The 13372-nt window shown below is 41.5% G+C and overlaps 1 protein-coding gene across 8 annotated transcripts in view; it reads left to right on the top strand.

Moving 5' to 3' along the window:
- The window catches only part of arhgap17a (Rho GTPase activating protein 17a), a 49300-nt gene that overhangs the window by 21590 nt on the left and 14338 nt on the right, over positions 1 to 13372 (top strand). For 6 of the 8 annotated variants that reach the window (XM_036956001.1, XM_036956002.1, XM_036956005.1 and 3 more), the window contains exons 3-9: positions 6061 to 6165; positions 7841 to 7873; positions 8244 to 8320; positions 11269 to 11380; positions 11555 to 11631; positions 11918 to 12035; positions 13227 to 13295. In XM_036956001.1, coding sequence (XP_036811896.1) covers positions 6061 to 6165; positions 7841 to 7873; positions 8244 to 8320; positions 11269 to 11380; positions 11555 to 11631; positions 11918 to 12035; positions 13227 to 13295 — 591 coding nt within the window. The remainder of the gene's footprint in view (positions 1 to 6060; positions 6166 to 7840; positions 7874 to 8243; positions 8321 to 11268; positions 11381 to 11554; positions 11632 to 11917; positions 12036 to 13226; positions 13296 to 13372) is intronic. The other 2 variants (XM_036956004.1, XM_036956008.1) reach the window with 1 other exon arrangement.

The following is a 13372-nucleotide window of genomic DNA, read 5'->3' on the forward strand; positions in this document are numbered from 1 at the left end:
CAGTCGTCCAACGATTGTGCTTTTTTCGCAAATTAGCTTTTGTTAAATCATCCCCCAGCGTTGCATCGATTCTATGCAACGCTCGATAAACTAGTAATATCATCAACCACTAGTGATTATGATTGTTTTTTATAAGATAAGTTTAATGCTAGCTAGCAACTTACCTTGGCTTACTGCATTCGCGTAACAGGCAGGCTCCTCGTGGAGTGCAATGAGAGGCAGGTGGATAGAGCGTTGGACTAGTTAACTGTAAGGTTGAAAGATTGAATCCCCCAAGCTGACAAGGTGAAAATCTGTCGTTTTGCCCCTGAACAAGGCAGTTAACCCACCGTTCCTAGGCCGTCATTGAAAATAAGAATGTGTTCTTAACTGACTTGCCTAGTTAAATAAAGTTGTATTTTTTTTCAATTGTCAATCAGCGCCCAAAAATACCGATTTTCGATTGTTATGAAAACTTGAAATCGGCCATTCAGATTAATCGGTCGACCTCTATTCTCTATACCACTTGTATTTCATATACCTTTGACAATTGGATGTTCTAATAGGCACTTTAGTATTGCCTGCCTAATCTCGGGAGTTGAGAGGCTTGAAGTCATAAACAGCACTGTGCCTCAAGCATTGCTAAGAGCTGCTGGCAAACACAGTAAAGTTTGAATGAATGCTTACGAGCCTGCTGCTGCCTACCACCGCTCAGTCAGACTGCTCTATCAAATATCAAATCATTGACTTAATTATAATATAATAATCACAGAAATATGAGCCTTTGGTCATTAATATGGTCAAATCCGGAAACTATTATTATTCTTCCAGTGAAATACGGAACCATATTTGTGTTCTACAATGTTGAAAATAGTAAAAACTAAAAACCCTTGAATGAAGGTGTCAGTTTTGACTGTTACTGTGTACTTAATTTTTTGAAACCTGAACGTTTTAATAGATACTATGAGGCATGTCTTACCTTGCTTCAAAGTAGCGTATTAGATCTCTCTTCATACATTTCTAATGGATATTTTCGTCTCTGTCACATGAAACCACTTGCATGTGCAGTGCCCTTTTTAACAACTCTGTTTTCCCGCAAATTGCTTTATGGAACAAACATTCACGCATGGCTTATTGCCTTGTGTGTATTACTGCGCTTACAATGTGAAGAAATAATAGGTTATCAACATTTTAAGCTAAACGTTCTGATCTGTTGCATCAGACTCATTGCTTGTAAACTTTTTTTTTTATGTAGCCTAGGCCTTCTGGTTGTATGAATTTGGGATCTATCGTCCCCCAACTGTCCCAGAGTCTGTTTGGAATAGGCTATTTCTTTCTTGACAAGCAAGTCTATAGAATAGCCTAAACTTTTCTACTATAGTAGATTGACATAGGCTTGTGATTGTGCTGTTCGTTACTCATCTTGTTGGCTGACTGAGGAAAAGTAGATTTGGACAGTTATTCTAACATGTTCAAAGTGCACATCAGAATTCATCGACTTCCATGTTCTTTTAATATGAATTGCCATATTTGAACTATTATTTCTGTCATGAGCACTGTGGGTTGACACCCTAATCAGGTTACTCACCCAATGAGCACCGTGGGTGGACTCCCTAATCAGGTTACTCACCCAATGAGCACCGTGGGTGGACACCCTAATCAGGTTACTCACCCAATGAGCACCGTGGGTGGACACCCTAATCAGGTTACTCACCCAATGAGCACCGTGGGTGGACACCCTAATCAGGTTACTCACCCAATGAGCACCGTGGGTGGACGCCCTAATCAGGTTACTCACCCAATGCATATGGGTCCGGTACATTTCTAAAACGTCTGTAAAATTCAAATGTTGCCTGTCAAATGTCCAGCGCCACATTTTCCTAACGGAAACCCTGGGTGCAGCTCAATATTAAGGTGTTCCAATTGTTTTGTACACTCGGTGTGTGTAATTTTATTGTCAGAGTAAAATCTTTAACATTTCCCTAGGAACTCACTTGATGAAGTCCACAGGACTTAAAAGGAATGAATTCAACAGCTAGGTCTGTCACTAACAAATACAGTCATGGTTGGTAACTCCACAATTCACTCGATAATGCAAGGCAGGATCCCACAGAAATATGCAAATTAGGCTTTACATCATGCGGTGTTAAAACACTAACCCTACAGGTGTTGCTGTCACACTTTCTCAGTGTAAGAAATTGTCAGCACTAAGCAGTGTTAAATTAACACAAACGTGTGGGTCGCTATAGACACAGGAACAGTTTTAATTTGAACCCTCAGTGTTGATTCAACACTGGAACATTTGCTGTGTGTGGGAAGTCTTTGTCTCTGTGTCTAATTTAGGGGGGGGGGGGGGGGGGGGGGGGGGGGGGGGGGGGTTGTCTCTCTGCGTGTAAGAATATGGTGGAAAAGGGAAACATAGTGGCACCCCTAGCTCCATGTAATCAAAACACACACACATTCCCAGGATCTCCCACTCCAGTAAGAGGAATCTCCCTTTCCTGTGCCAGGTACTAGCAGGGCCCAGTTTGAACACATGACTTTCCCCCTTAAGCCATGGGCTTGTGGAAGAGGCAGGAGACGCCCTCCACACAGTTTGTCATAACAGCTGTTTTGGGAATGCTAGGGGGCCTCCTTGAGTCGGGAAAGACGTGTGAGAGAGGTGTGCAGAGACTCTTTCCACCTCTATCTTCTCTGTCCTCTTCCAGTCAGTGGAATTCCAGAGTTCTGTTTTTAGAACACAATTGCCATGGTTTCTGTTTATCTGTTCTGACACTGTCGGTCTGTCCCCTGGCTGCTCCGTCTCTGCCCTGTTCCCAGCGCATTGTTCTGTTTCCCCCCCCCCCCCCCCCCCCCACCTTTTTAAAAACCGACCCACCCCATGTTCCATACTGCGCATGTTCTGTACCTAAGTTGGTACAACCGACACTAGTTTTGAACTGACAATAAATGGCATAACAATGCTGTTAAGAAGCGTTGGAAATAACATCGTTTCACCATTTACTCTGCAGTCGGAACGTATTCAGACCCCTTGAATTTTCCACATTTTGTTACGTTACAGCCTTATTCTAAAATTAATTAAATCATTTTTTCTCTCCACAATCTACATCCAATACCACATGACAAAGCAAAAACAGCTTTTTAGAAATGTTTGCAAATGTATACATTTTTTTTTTTTTTTTAAGTATTCAGACCCTTTACTCAGTATTTTGTGAAGCACCTTTGGCAGTGATTACATCCTAGAGTCTTCTTGGGTATGACGCTACAAGCTTGGCACACCTGTATTTGGTGAGTTTCTCCCTTCTCTGCAGATCCTTTCAAGTTCTGTCAGGTTGGATGAGGCACGTCTCTGCACAACTATTTTCAGGTATTTCCAGGGATGTTTGATCGGGTTCAAGTCCGGGTTCTGGCTGGGACATTCAGAGACTTGTCCCGATGCCACTCCTGCGTTTTCTTGGCTGTGTGCTTGGGGTTTTCCTGTTGGAAGGTGAACCTCTGCCCCCAGTCTGAGGTCCTGAGTGCTCTGGATCAGGTTTTCATCAAGGATCTCTCTGTACTTTGCTCCATTCATCTTTCCTTTGATCCTGACTAGTCTCCCAGTCCCTGCCACTGAAAAACATCTCCACATTATGATGCTGCCACCACCATGCTTCACCGTAGGGATGGTGCCAGGTTTCCTCCAGACGTGACGCTTGGCATTCAGAACAAATAGTTTTAATCTTGGTTTCATCAGACCAGAAGATTCTGTTTCTCTTTAAAAAACCCTCCAACACTCTACTCAACAAACTGGATGCAGTCTATCACAGTGCCATCTGTTTTGTCACCAAAGCCCCACACACTACCCACCATTGCGACCTGTACGCTCTCGTTGGTTGGCCCTCGCTTCATACTCGTCGCCAAACCCACTGGATACAGGTTATCTACAAGTCTCTTCTAGGTAAAGCCTCGCCTTATCTCAGCTCAACGGTCAGCATAGCAGCACCCACTCGTAGCACGCGCTCCAGCAGGTATATCTCACTGGTCACCCCCAAAGCCAATTCCTCCTTTGGTTGTCTTTCCTTCCAGTTCTCTGCTGCCAATGACTGGAACGAACTGCAAAAATCCCTGAAGCTGGAGACTCATATCTCACTCACAAGCTTTAAGCACCAGCTGTCAGAGCAGCTCACAGATCACTGCACCTGTACATAGATGGGCTGTTTACAGATGGGCTATCTACCTACCTCATCCCCATACAGTACTTATTTATTTATCTTGCTCCTTTGCACCCCAGTATCTCTACTTGCACATTCATCTTCTGCACATCTACCATTCCAGTGTTTAATTGCTATATTGTAATTACTTCGCCACCATGGCCTATTTATTGCCTTGACTCCCTTATCTTACCTCATTTGCACTCACTGTACATATACTTTTTGTTTTATTTTGTTCTACTGTATTATTGACGTTTGTTTATTCCATGTGTAACTCTGTATGTGTTGAATTGCTATGCTTTATCTTGGCCAGGTCGCAGTTGCAAATGAGAACTTGTTCTCAACTAGCCTACCTGGTTAAATATATATGTGTGTGTATGTGTGTATATATTTTTAAAAAATAATATAAGTGGTCTGAGCATCCCTTAGGTGCCTTTTGGCAAACTCCAAGTGGGCTGTCATGAGCCTTTTACTGAGGAGTGGCTTCCAGCTGGCCACTCTACCATAAAGGCCCAATTGGTGGAATGCTGCAGAAAATGCTTGTCCTTCTGGAAGGTTCTCCCATCTCCACAGAGGAGCGCTGTCAGAATGACCATTGGGTTCTTGGTCACTTCCCTGACCAAGGCCCCTCCCCTTGATTGTGCAGTTTGGCTGGCGGCCAGCTCTAGGAAGAGTCTTGTTGGTTCCAAACCTCTTCCATTGAAGACTGATGGAGGCCACTGTGTTCTTGGACTTCCAATGCTGCAGAACATTTTTTGATGCAGATCTGTCTCGGAGCTCTACGGACAATTCCTTCGACTTCATGGCTTGGTTTTTGCTCTGACATGCACTTTCAACTGTGGAACCCTTTTATATAGACTGGTGTATGCCTTTCCAAATCATGTCCAATCAATTGAATTTACCACAGGTGGACTCCAATCAAGTTATAGAAACATCTCAAGGATGATCAATGGAAACAGGATGCACCGTAGCTCAATTTCAAGTCTCATAGCAAATGGTCTGAATACTTATGTAAATAAGGTATTTCTGTTTTTTTACTTTTATACATTTGCACATATTTCTTAACCTGTTTGCTTTGTCATTATGGGGTATTGTGGGTTGATTGACAAACATTTTTTACATTTCGTTTTTATAAATTTTAGAGCAAGGCAGTAATGTAACAAAATGTGGAAAAAGTCATGGGGTCTGAATACTTTCCGAATGCACTGTATATCAGCTCTTCATTTGGGAGATCGACAAGGCTGGCTGTCTTTTATGGCCTGTCTTCAGAGTGCCTTGAAATCACAACTTCCAAGGGGAGAGCATTAATCTGCCCTTTCACTCTCCAAACAGCAGTCACAGCCCAGCTACGGTCTCCATGGAGACGCTTCGGATGAGTCATCCGTTTCATAGAGAACATTCCTGTGTCGCCCCGCTGGGAGCGGACGGTATCAATCATGCCTGACCTTTGACATCCAGCCCCGGCCACTAATCAAAACAGGCCATGTATCTGAATGGACTTCCATGAGACAGCAGTCAACAGGCAGGAATGAGGGCGATTAGAGGAATATAGTGACCTGTGGAAAGACGTCAACACCATTCATTCTACAGACAGTTATCAGAGGACCAAAAGGGCTGGGAAAGATGGCTCAGTGTAGTTATAAACTACAGGCATAACCTTTCAACTCATTGTCCCTAACCCCGGGAACTTTTGTCTGCATTACAAAGTTCCTCCACCAACATTATTTTTTTTAAACAACAAAACAATGCATTTACAGTGGTTTACTTATTCAACACACTGCCTCTATGAAACTAGTTCCCCATGTCTATAGGCTGTAGTTGCATGCTACTTCACAGTAAAGGTCTGGCTGTATGTAAGTGGTCATGTGTGTTTCTCTCTTCTCGTGCACAGATTGAGCGGCGCATGGAGATGGTGCGCGTGGTGTCCCACAATACACACAAGAGGATGGTCACGTGTCTGCAGGGCCACATTGGCACCGACGCAGAGAAGAGACATGTAAGTACACATTATTAACATTATTCCTGGCCAAATTGTCTGAATTACTAGATCAAATATTAACATATTTATGATTTACAGTACCAGTCAAAAGTTTTGACACACCTACTCATTCAAGGGTTTTTCTTTTTTTAAATAGTGAAGACATCAAAACTATGAAATACACAATGAATCATATAGTAACCCAAATAAATGTTAAAAATCTAAATATATTTTATATTCTTCAAAGTAGCCACCCTTTTCCTTGATGGCAGCTTTGCACACTCTTGGCATTCTCTCAACCAGCTTCACCTGGAATGCTTTTCCAACATTCTTGAAGAAGTTCCCACATATGCTGAGCACCTGTTGGCTGCTTTTCCTTCACTCCGCGGTTCAACACATCCCAAACCATCTCAATTGGGTTGAGGTCGGGTGATTTTGGAGGCCAGGTCATCTGATGCAGCACTCCATCACTCTCCTTCTTGGTCAAATAGTCCTTACACAGCCTGGAGGTGTGTTGGGTCATTGTCCTGTTGAAAAACAAATGATAGTCCCACTATGCGCAAACCAGATGGGAAGGCGTATCGCTACAGAATGCTGTGGTAGCCATGCTGGTTAAGTGTGCCTTGATTTCTAAATAAATCACCCACAGTGTCACCGGTAAAGCACCATCACACCTCCTCCATGCTTCACGATGGGAACCACACATGCAGAGATCATCCGTTCACCTACTCTCCGTCTCACAAAGACATAGCAGTTGGAACCAATATCTCAAGATTTCCACTGGTCTAATATCCATTGCTCGTGTTTCTTGGCCAAAGCAAGTCTGTTCTTGTTATTGGTGTCATTTAGTGGTTTCTTAGCAGCAATTCAACCATGAAGGCCTGATTCACACAGTCTCCTCTGAATACTTGTGTTGAGGTGTCTGTTACTTGAACTCTGTGAATTTATTTGGGCTGCAATTTCTGAGGCTGAACTTATCCCCTGCAGCAGAGGTGACTGGGTCTGTCTTTGCTGTGGAGGTCCTCATGAGAGCCAGTTTCATCATAGTGCTTATTGGTTATTGTGACGGCACTTGAAGAAACTTTCTGGATTGACTGACCTTCATGTCTTTAAGTAACGATGGAATGTTGTTTCTATTTGCTTATTTGAGTTGTTCTTTCCATAATATGGACTTTTACCTGTTTATATGGCTGTCTTCTGTATACCACCCCTACCTTCTCACAACACAACTGATTGGCTCAAACACATTAAGAAGGAAAGAAATTCCACAAATTAACTATTAACAAGGCACACCTGTTAATTGAACTGCATTCCAGGTGACTATCTCATGAGGCTGGTTGAGAGAATGCAAAGAGTGTGCAAAGATGTCATCAAGGCAAAGGGTGGCTACTTTGAAGAAAATAAAATCTGTTTTGTTTTTGTTTAACTTTTTTGGGGGTTACTACATGATTCCATGTGTTATTTCATATTTTCGATGTCTTCACTATTATTCTACAATGTACAAATACAGAAAAACCCTTGAATGAGTAGGTGTGTCCAAACTTTTGACTGGTACTGTATATACCACTGAGTCTTCACTTATCCCGATTTAACACTAGATTATCCCATCCCCTTGAATAATGTTCTATATCAGCAATTTGTTTGTTTTTGTTTACTTCTCATGCTCCAACATGTACAATTGTGTCAATGCCAGTCCGTACCACGCCTTTACACAGGAAATGGTCAGGTAAAAACACACATTTTACTTTTTTCATAGCTACATTTCCAGCTCTGCTCATCCCTCCTCCCATGCTTTTCATTCCAGCTTTGAGAATAGAAAGGAATGAAAAGGCATCATACTGTATCTAGTTTTTACAGTATGTCAAAGTACTGTAGCTATTAACACAGCAATAACAGTAACATCCTCATTATTTCTACTATTCTTTATTGTCCAACTTCATGACATTGGAAAATGACTTTCCACTGATAAACCCTAAAAAAAACTAAGCATAAACATTTTGTTGACATTATTAGAATGAGTAAATTGTTGGTATCTAATAAATATATACATCTCTCTCTTCCCTCTCTTTCTCTACACACACACACACACCTCACAGAAAAAGCTTCCTCTGACGGCGCTGTCTCAAGCCATGGTGGACGGCGGCAGTCAGCTGGGAGAGGAGTCTCTGATTGGGTGAGTGAGGGTGACGGGTTAGACAACCAACCATTTGTCTGACACTGGTTATCTGGAACAGATGAACCTTAGAGAGGGGGAAATGGGGATACCTAGTTAGTTGTACAACTGAATGCCTTCAACTGAAATGTGTCTTCTGCATTTAACCCAACCCCTCTTAATCAGAGAGGTGGGGGGCTGCCTTAAATCGGCATCCACGTCTTTGGCACTCGGGGAACAGTGGGTTAACTGCCTTGCTCAGGGGGATGGAGAATGTGAGACTATGTTTTCAGAGCTAACAAACTGGCCTAATTTGTTATTATCGTCTGTATTTTGTAATGTTTTGTTTTCTTGGAGGATCAGAAAGTGCTTAGTGTGGTTGTGTGTATCCACATAATGAGGATGTGTGCCAGACAGTTCCTCCATGTAACAACACTAGCTTGCCTTGTTCGCATGGTAAGACAGTGACAAAAATGGACAGGCACTCGAACAAGAGGATCTAGAAACTGTGACTGGAAGCTACCCATCGATTTTACTGTTACTACGAAGGTGTCCATCTGACCTTGTTATGAGAGTAAAGTTCATGTTGGATAAAAAATGTCTTGACAGGTCTGATTGAAACTGAACATTTGTCGTTAACTTTCCAAATGTCATCAAAACAAAATACCCTAGACAAGGTGGGATCTTTTTGTGTAGGTAAAATTCATTATGTGAGAAATGTCAGTTGAAATGCTTTTATGCATAAATATTTCTATAAGAACTATCATATCGAAGTAAACTTTGAGTCAGGCGATGACAAGTTGTGTGGTCCTCCCTAGAGGTCGACCAATTATGATTTTTCAACGCCGATACTGATTATTGGAGGACCAAAAAAGCCAATACCGATTAATCTGCCGTTTTAAAAAAATATATTTTTTAGTTTTTTTTTTATATATAAATATATTTGTAATAATGACAAGTACAACAATACAGAATGAACAATTAACACTTTTTTTTACATTTTTAACTTAATATAATACGTAAATAAAATCTATTTAGTCTCAAATAAATAATGAAACATGTTCAATTTGGTTTAAATAATGCAAAAACACAATGTTGGAGAAGAAAGTAAAAGTGCAATATGTGCCATGTAAAAAAGCTAATGTTTATGTTCCTTGCTCAGAACATGAGAACATATGAAAGCTGGTGGTTCCTTTTAACATAAGTCTTCAATATTCCCAGTTAAGAAGTTTTAGGTTGTAATTATAGGACTATTTCTCTCTCTACCATTTTTTTTTTTTTCATATACCTTTGACAATTGGATGTTCTTATAGGCACTATAGTATTGCCAGCCTAATCTCGTGAGTTGAGAGGCTTGAAGTCATAAACAGCGCTGTGCCTCAAGCATTGCTAAGAGCAGCTGGCAAACACAGTAAAGTTTGAATGAAAGCTTACGAGCCTGCTGCTGCCTACCACCCCTCAGACAGACTGCTCTATCAAATTTTAAATCATAGACTTAATTATAATATAATAAAACACACTATGAGCCTTTGGTCATTAATATGGTCAAATCCGGAAACTATCATTTAGAAACAAAACGTTTATTCTTTCAGTGAAATACGGAACCGTTCCGTATTTTATCTAACGGGTGGCAACCCTAAATCTAAATATTGCTGTTACATTGCACAACCTTCAATGTTATGTCATAATTATGTAAAATTCTGGCAAATTAATTAGTCTTTGTTAGGAAGAAATGGTCTTCACACAGTTCGCAGGCGGCCCAAACTGCTGCATATACCCTGACTCTGCTTGCACAGAACGTAAGAGAAGTGACACAATTTCCCTTGTTAATATTGCCTGATAACATTAATTTATCTTAACTAAATATGCAGGTAAAAAAAATATACTTGTGTATTGATTTTAAGAAAGGCATTGATGTTTATGGTTAGGTACATTGGTGCAAGGCTTGTGCTTTTTTCGCAAAAGCGCTTTTGTTAAATCATCACCCGTTTGGCGAAGTAGGCTGTGATTCGATGATAAATTAACAGGCACCGCATTGATTATATGCAACACAGGACAAGCTAGATAACTACACATGGTTGACGATATTACTAGTTTAACTAGTGATTATGTTAAGATTGATTGTTTTTTTATAAGTTTAATGCTAGCAAGCAACTTACCTTGCCTCCTTGCCTCACTTGCGTAACAGGTGGTCACAGCCTGCCACTCAGTCTCCACATGGATTGCAATGTAATTGCCGTGCAAAAATGCAGATTACCGATTGTTATAACTTGAAATCGGGCCTAATTAATCGGCCATGTCGATTAATCGGTTGACCTCTAGTCCTCCCACTAAGCGTGAAGTTTGTTAGGCTACAGATTAAATAAATGACGATGTACTTCACAGGGTGGTGAAAGTGTAAGGTGATGAGCTTGATTCGCCTTTCCAATAAATATTGAGTGTCTTATTCTGGTTACATGATCATCGATGCTTGGCTGTCATTTGACAAATAAAAATGATTTAGCTTTTATGTCCCTAATAATCTCATCTAGTAGGCTATACCCGTGTTGTATCTGTGAGCTGTTGGCTAGAGCACACGTGCCAATACCAGAGTGGGCACACTCGCTATATAACACCCATTTTATTTTGGTGAGAGAACCATCGGTAGAGTTAAATGCGATGGTGGGAAATTGCCTATATTGTTTTCATGCAGATTTTAGAATGAAACGCTGTCACCAATTGGATGGAAACCGATCTACTGTCTGCTTTTAGGTGGAGGTCAATCTCTCATTTGTGCATGATGTATGTGTGGATGATGAATTTGAAAGGTGGTGCCAACGAAGACTAGTGACGAATGCGACATGTAGATGGCCCTCTCTGCTGTTATCAGTCCTTATTTATATTATTTGAAGGAAAGTAATTAACTGCTGATCCGGTGGCTCTTCCTGTGGCGTCTGAATGACCTGTGTGTATGGGTCTCCTCCTGACAGGAAGATGATGGAGGTGTGTGGGGAGGCAGAGAACAGGCTGGCGTCAGAGCTGCTGCAGCATGAGGTCCAGATAGAGAAAGATGTCCTAGACCCACTCAACCAGCTAGCAGAGGTGAGAAGGAGATATCTAGCTAGTGCCTTATTTCATCCAAACCAGTCTCAAGAGTATCCAATATATATAAGTACATTCTTACTCCAACACAGCATCAAAGAATCATTGAGTCAATATGTACTTGGAAAAGTACCATACATTCTTAATATGAATGTGATCTGTCCATATTCTCAGGTGGACATTCCCAACATCCTGAAACAGAGGAAGCAGCTAGCCAGGCTAGTGCTGGACTACGATTCTGCCAGAGCGAGGTGAGCCTATGTACAGTTGAAGTCGGAAGTTTAGATACACCTTAGCCAAATACATTTAAACTCAGTTTTTCACAATTCCCGACATTTAATCCTAGTAAAAATTCCCCAGTTAAGGACTCCAACCTAAGTGTATGTAAACTTCCGACCTCAACTGTATCACCTGTATGACCTTTATTTACATGTATGACCTTTATTCATGTCATATTGTGCTTATGACATGTTTTCTGAAGTTTGTAACAAGTTTCTAACCTGGTGTGTGTGTGTGTGTGTGGTCTACCCCTTCCAGGTGGTTGCAGGCAACCAAGTCAATAATCTCAGGAACAAACACGCAGGCACTGACGGCCAAGGCAGACCTGCTGAAAGAAGAGGTGGATGAAGCTATGAACAAAATGGAACTCTGCAAGGTAAGTGTGTCCGACGTCCAGTCCGCTGTATGAATTAGGATAAATCACAGACCTCAGTCCCGAATGTTAACTGCTTGCAGAAGAGGAAGTTGGAATATGGAATGATTGGTACAGTTTTTCTGTCAAATCAATAGTTTGGGCACAGCTACTCATTCAAGGGTTTTTATTTGACAATGTTCTACATTGTAGAATAATAGTGAAGACATCAAATCTATGAAATAACACCTATGGAATCATCTGGTAACCAAAAAAAGTGTCAGAATATATTTCATATTGATGATAGCTTTGTACACTCAAAGGGTGGCTACTTTGAAGAATCTCAAAAATACATTTTATTTTATTTTGTTTAACACTTTTTTGGTTACCAGATGATTCCAAATGTGTTTTTTCATAGTTTTGATGTCTTCACTATTATTCTACAATGTAGACAATAGTAAAAATAAAGAAAAACCCTGGAATGAGTAGATGTGTCCAAACTTTTGACTGGTACTGTACATGAGAGCAGAAGTGGACATTCCAACCCCAGTGACGTCGTGGCTGCTTGCTTTAGGAAGAATGCCCAGTCAGCTGTTTGTGTGCACATGTGGCCCCTCTGTGTATGTTGCTGACTCAGTGTATTGCGTTTGTATGGAGTGGTGTGTGTCAGGTCATCTGTGTGTTTTCCTTCCTCTACTCTCCAAGCCTGTTTAGCCCTACGAACCCTACAGCTCTACCCAGGCCCTGTTAACAGCAGACAGATTTGATTGACGATGGAAGGCCCAATGGCCATACCCACCGCTAACACTAACAGAGCTGCCACCTGAAATGCATGGATTGGATGTTGATAAAAACATATATATTTATATATAGGCAAGTCAGTGTAGAATAAATTCTTATATACAATGATGGCCAAACCAGGACGACGCTGGGCCAATTGTGCGCCCGCCCGATGGGACTCACAATCACGGCCGGATGTGATGCAGCCTGGATTGGAACCAGGGACTGTAGTGACGCCTCTTGCATTGAGATGCAGAGCCTTAGACCCCTTCGCCACTCACCACCTAGGTCAATAATAAAACGGGCATAGGGACATTACTGTTGATGTGATGTTTAATCATTAAATGGATGTGTTTTAGTTTGAAATGTAAGTTCTGAGAGCTGGTTCCTCTGTCATCTGGTTGTAATGATCTCTTGTCTGCTCCTCTCTCTCAGGACCAACTGGCTGCAGACATGTACAGTTTCTTCTCTAAGGAAGGGGACTATGCCCGCTACTATGTAATGGTGGGTGGGTGTGTGTGCATGTGTGGGAATGTTCACAGCTGTAGATTGACTGGGTGAGCAGTTCATTTTTAAGTCTT

The sequence above is a fragment of the Oncorhynchus mykiss genome, chromosome 20 (assembly GCF_013265735.2).
Source record: "Oncorhynchus mykiss isolate Arlee chromosome 20, USDA_OmykA_1.1, whole genome shotgun sequence".
In the NCBI taxonomy this organism is placed as follows: domain Eukaryota; kingdom Metazoa; phylum Chordata; class Actinopteri; order Salmoniformes; family Salmonidae; genus Oncorhynchus; species Oncorhynchus mykiss.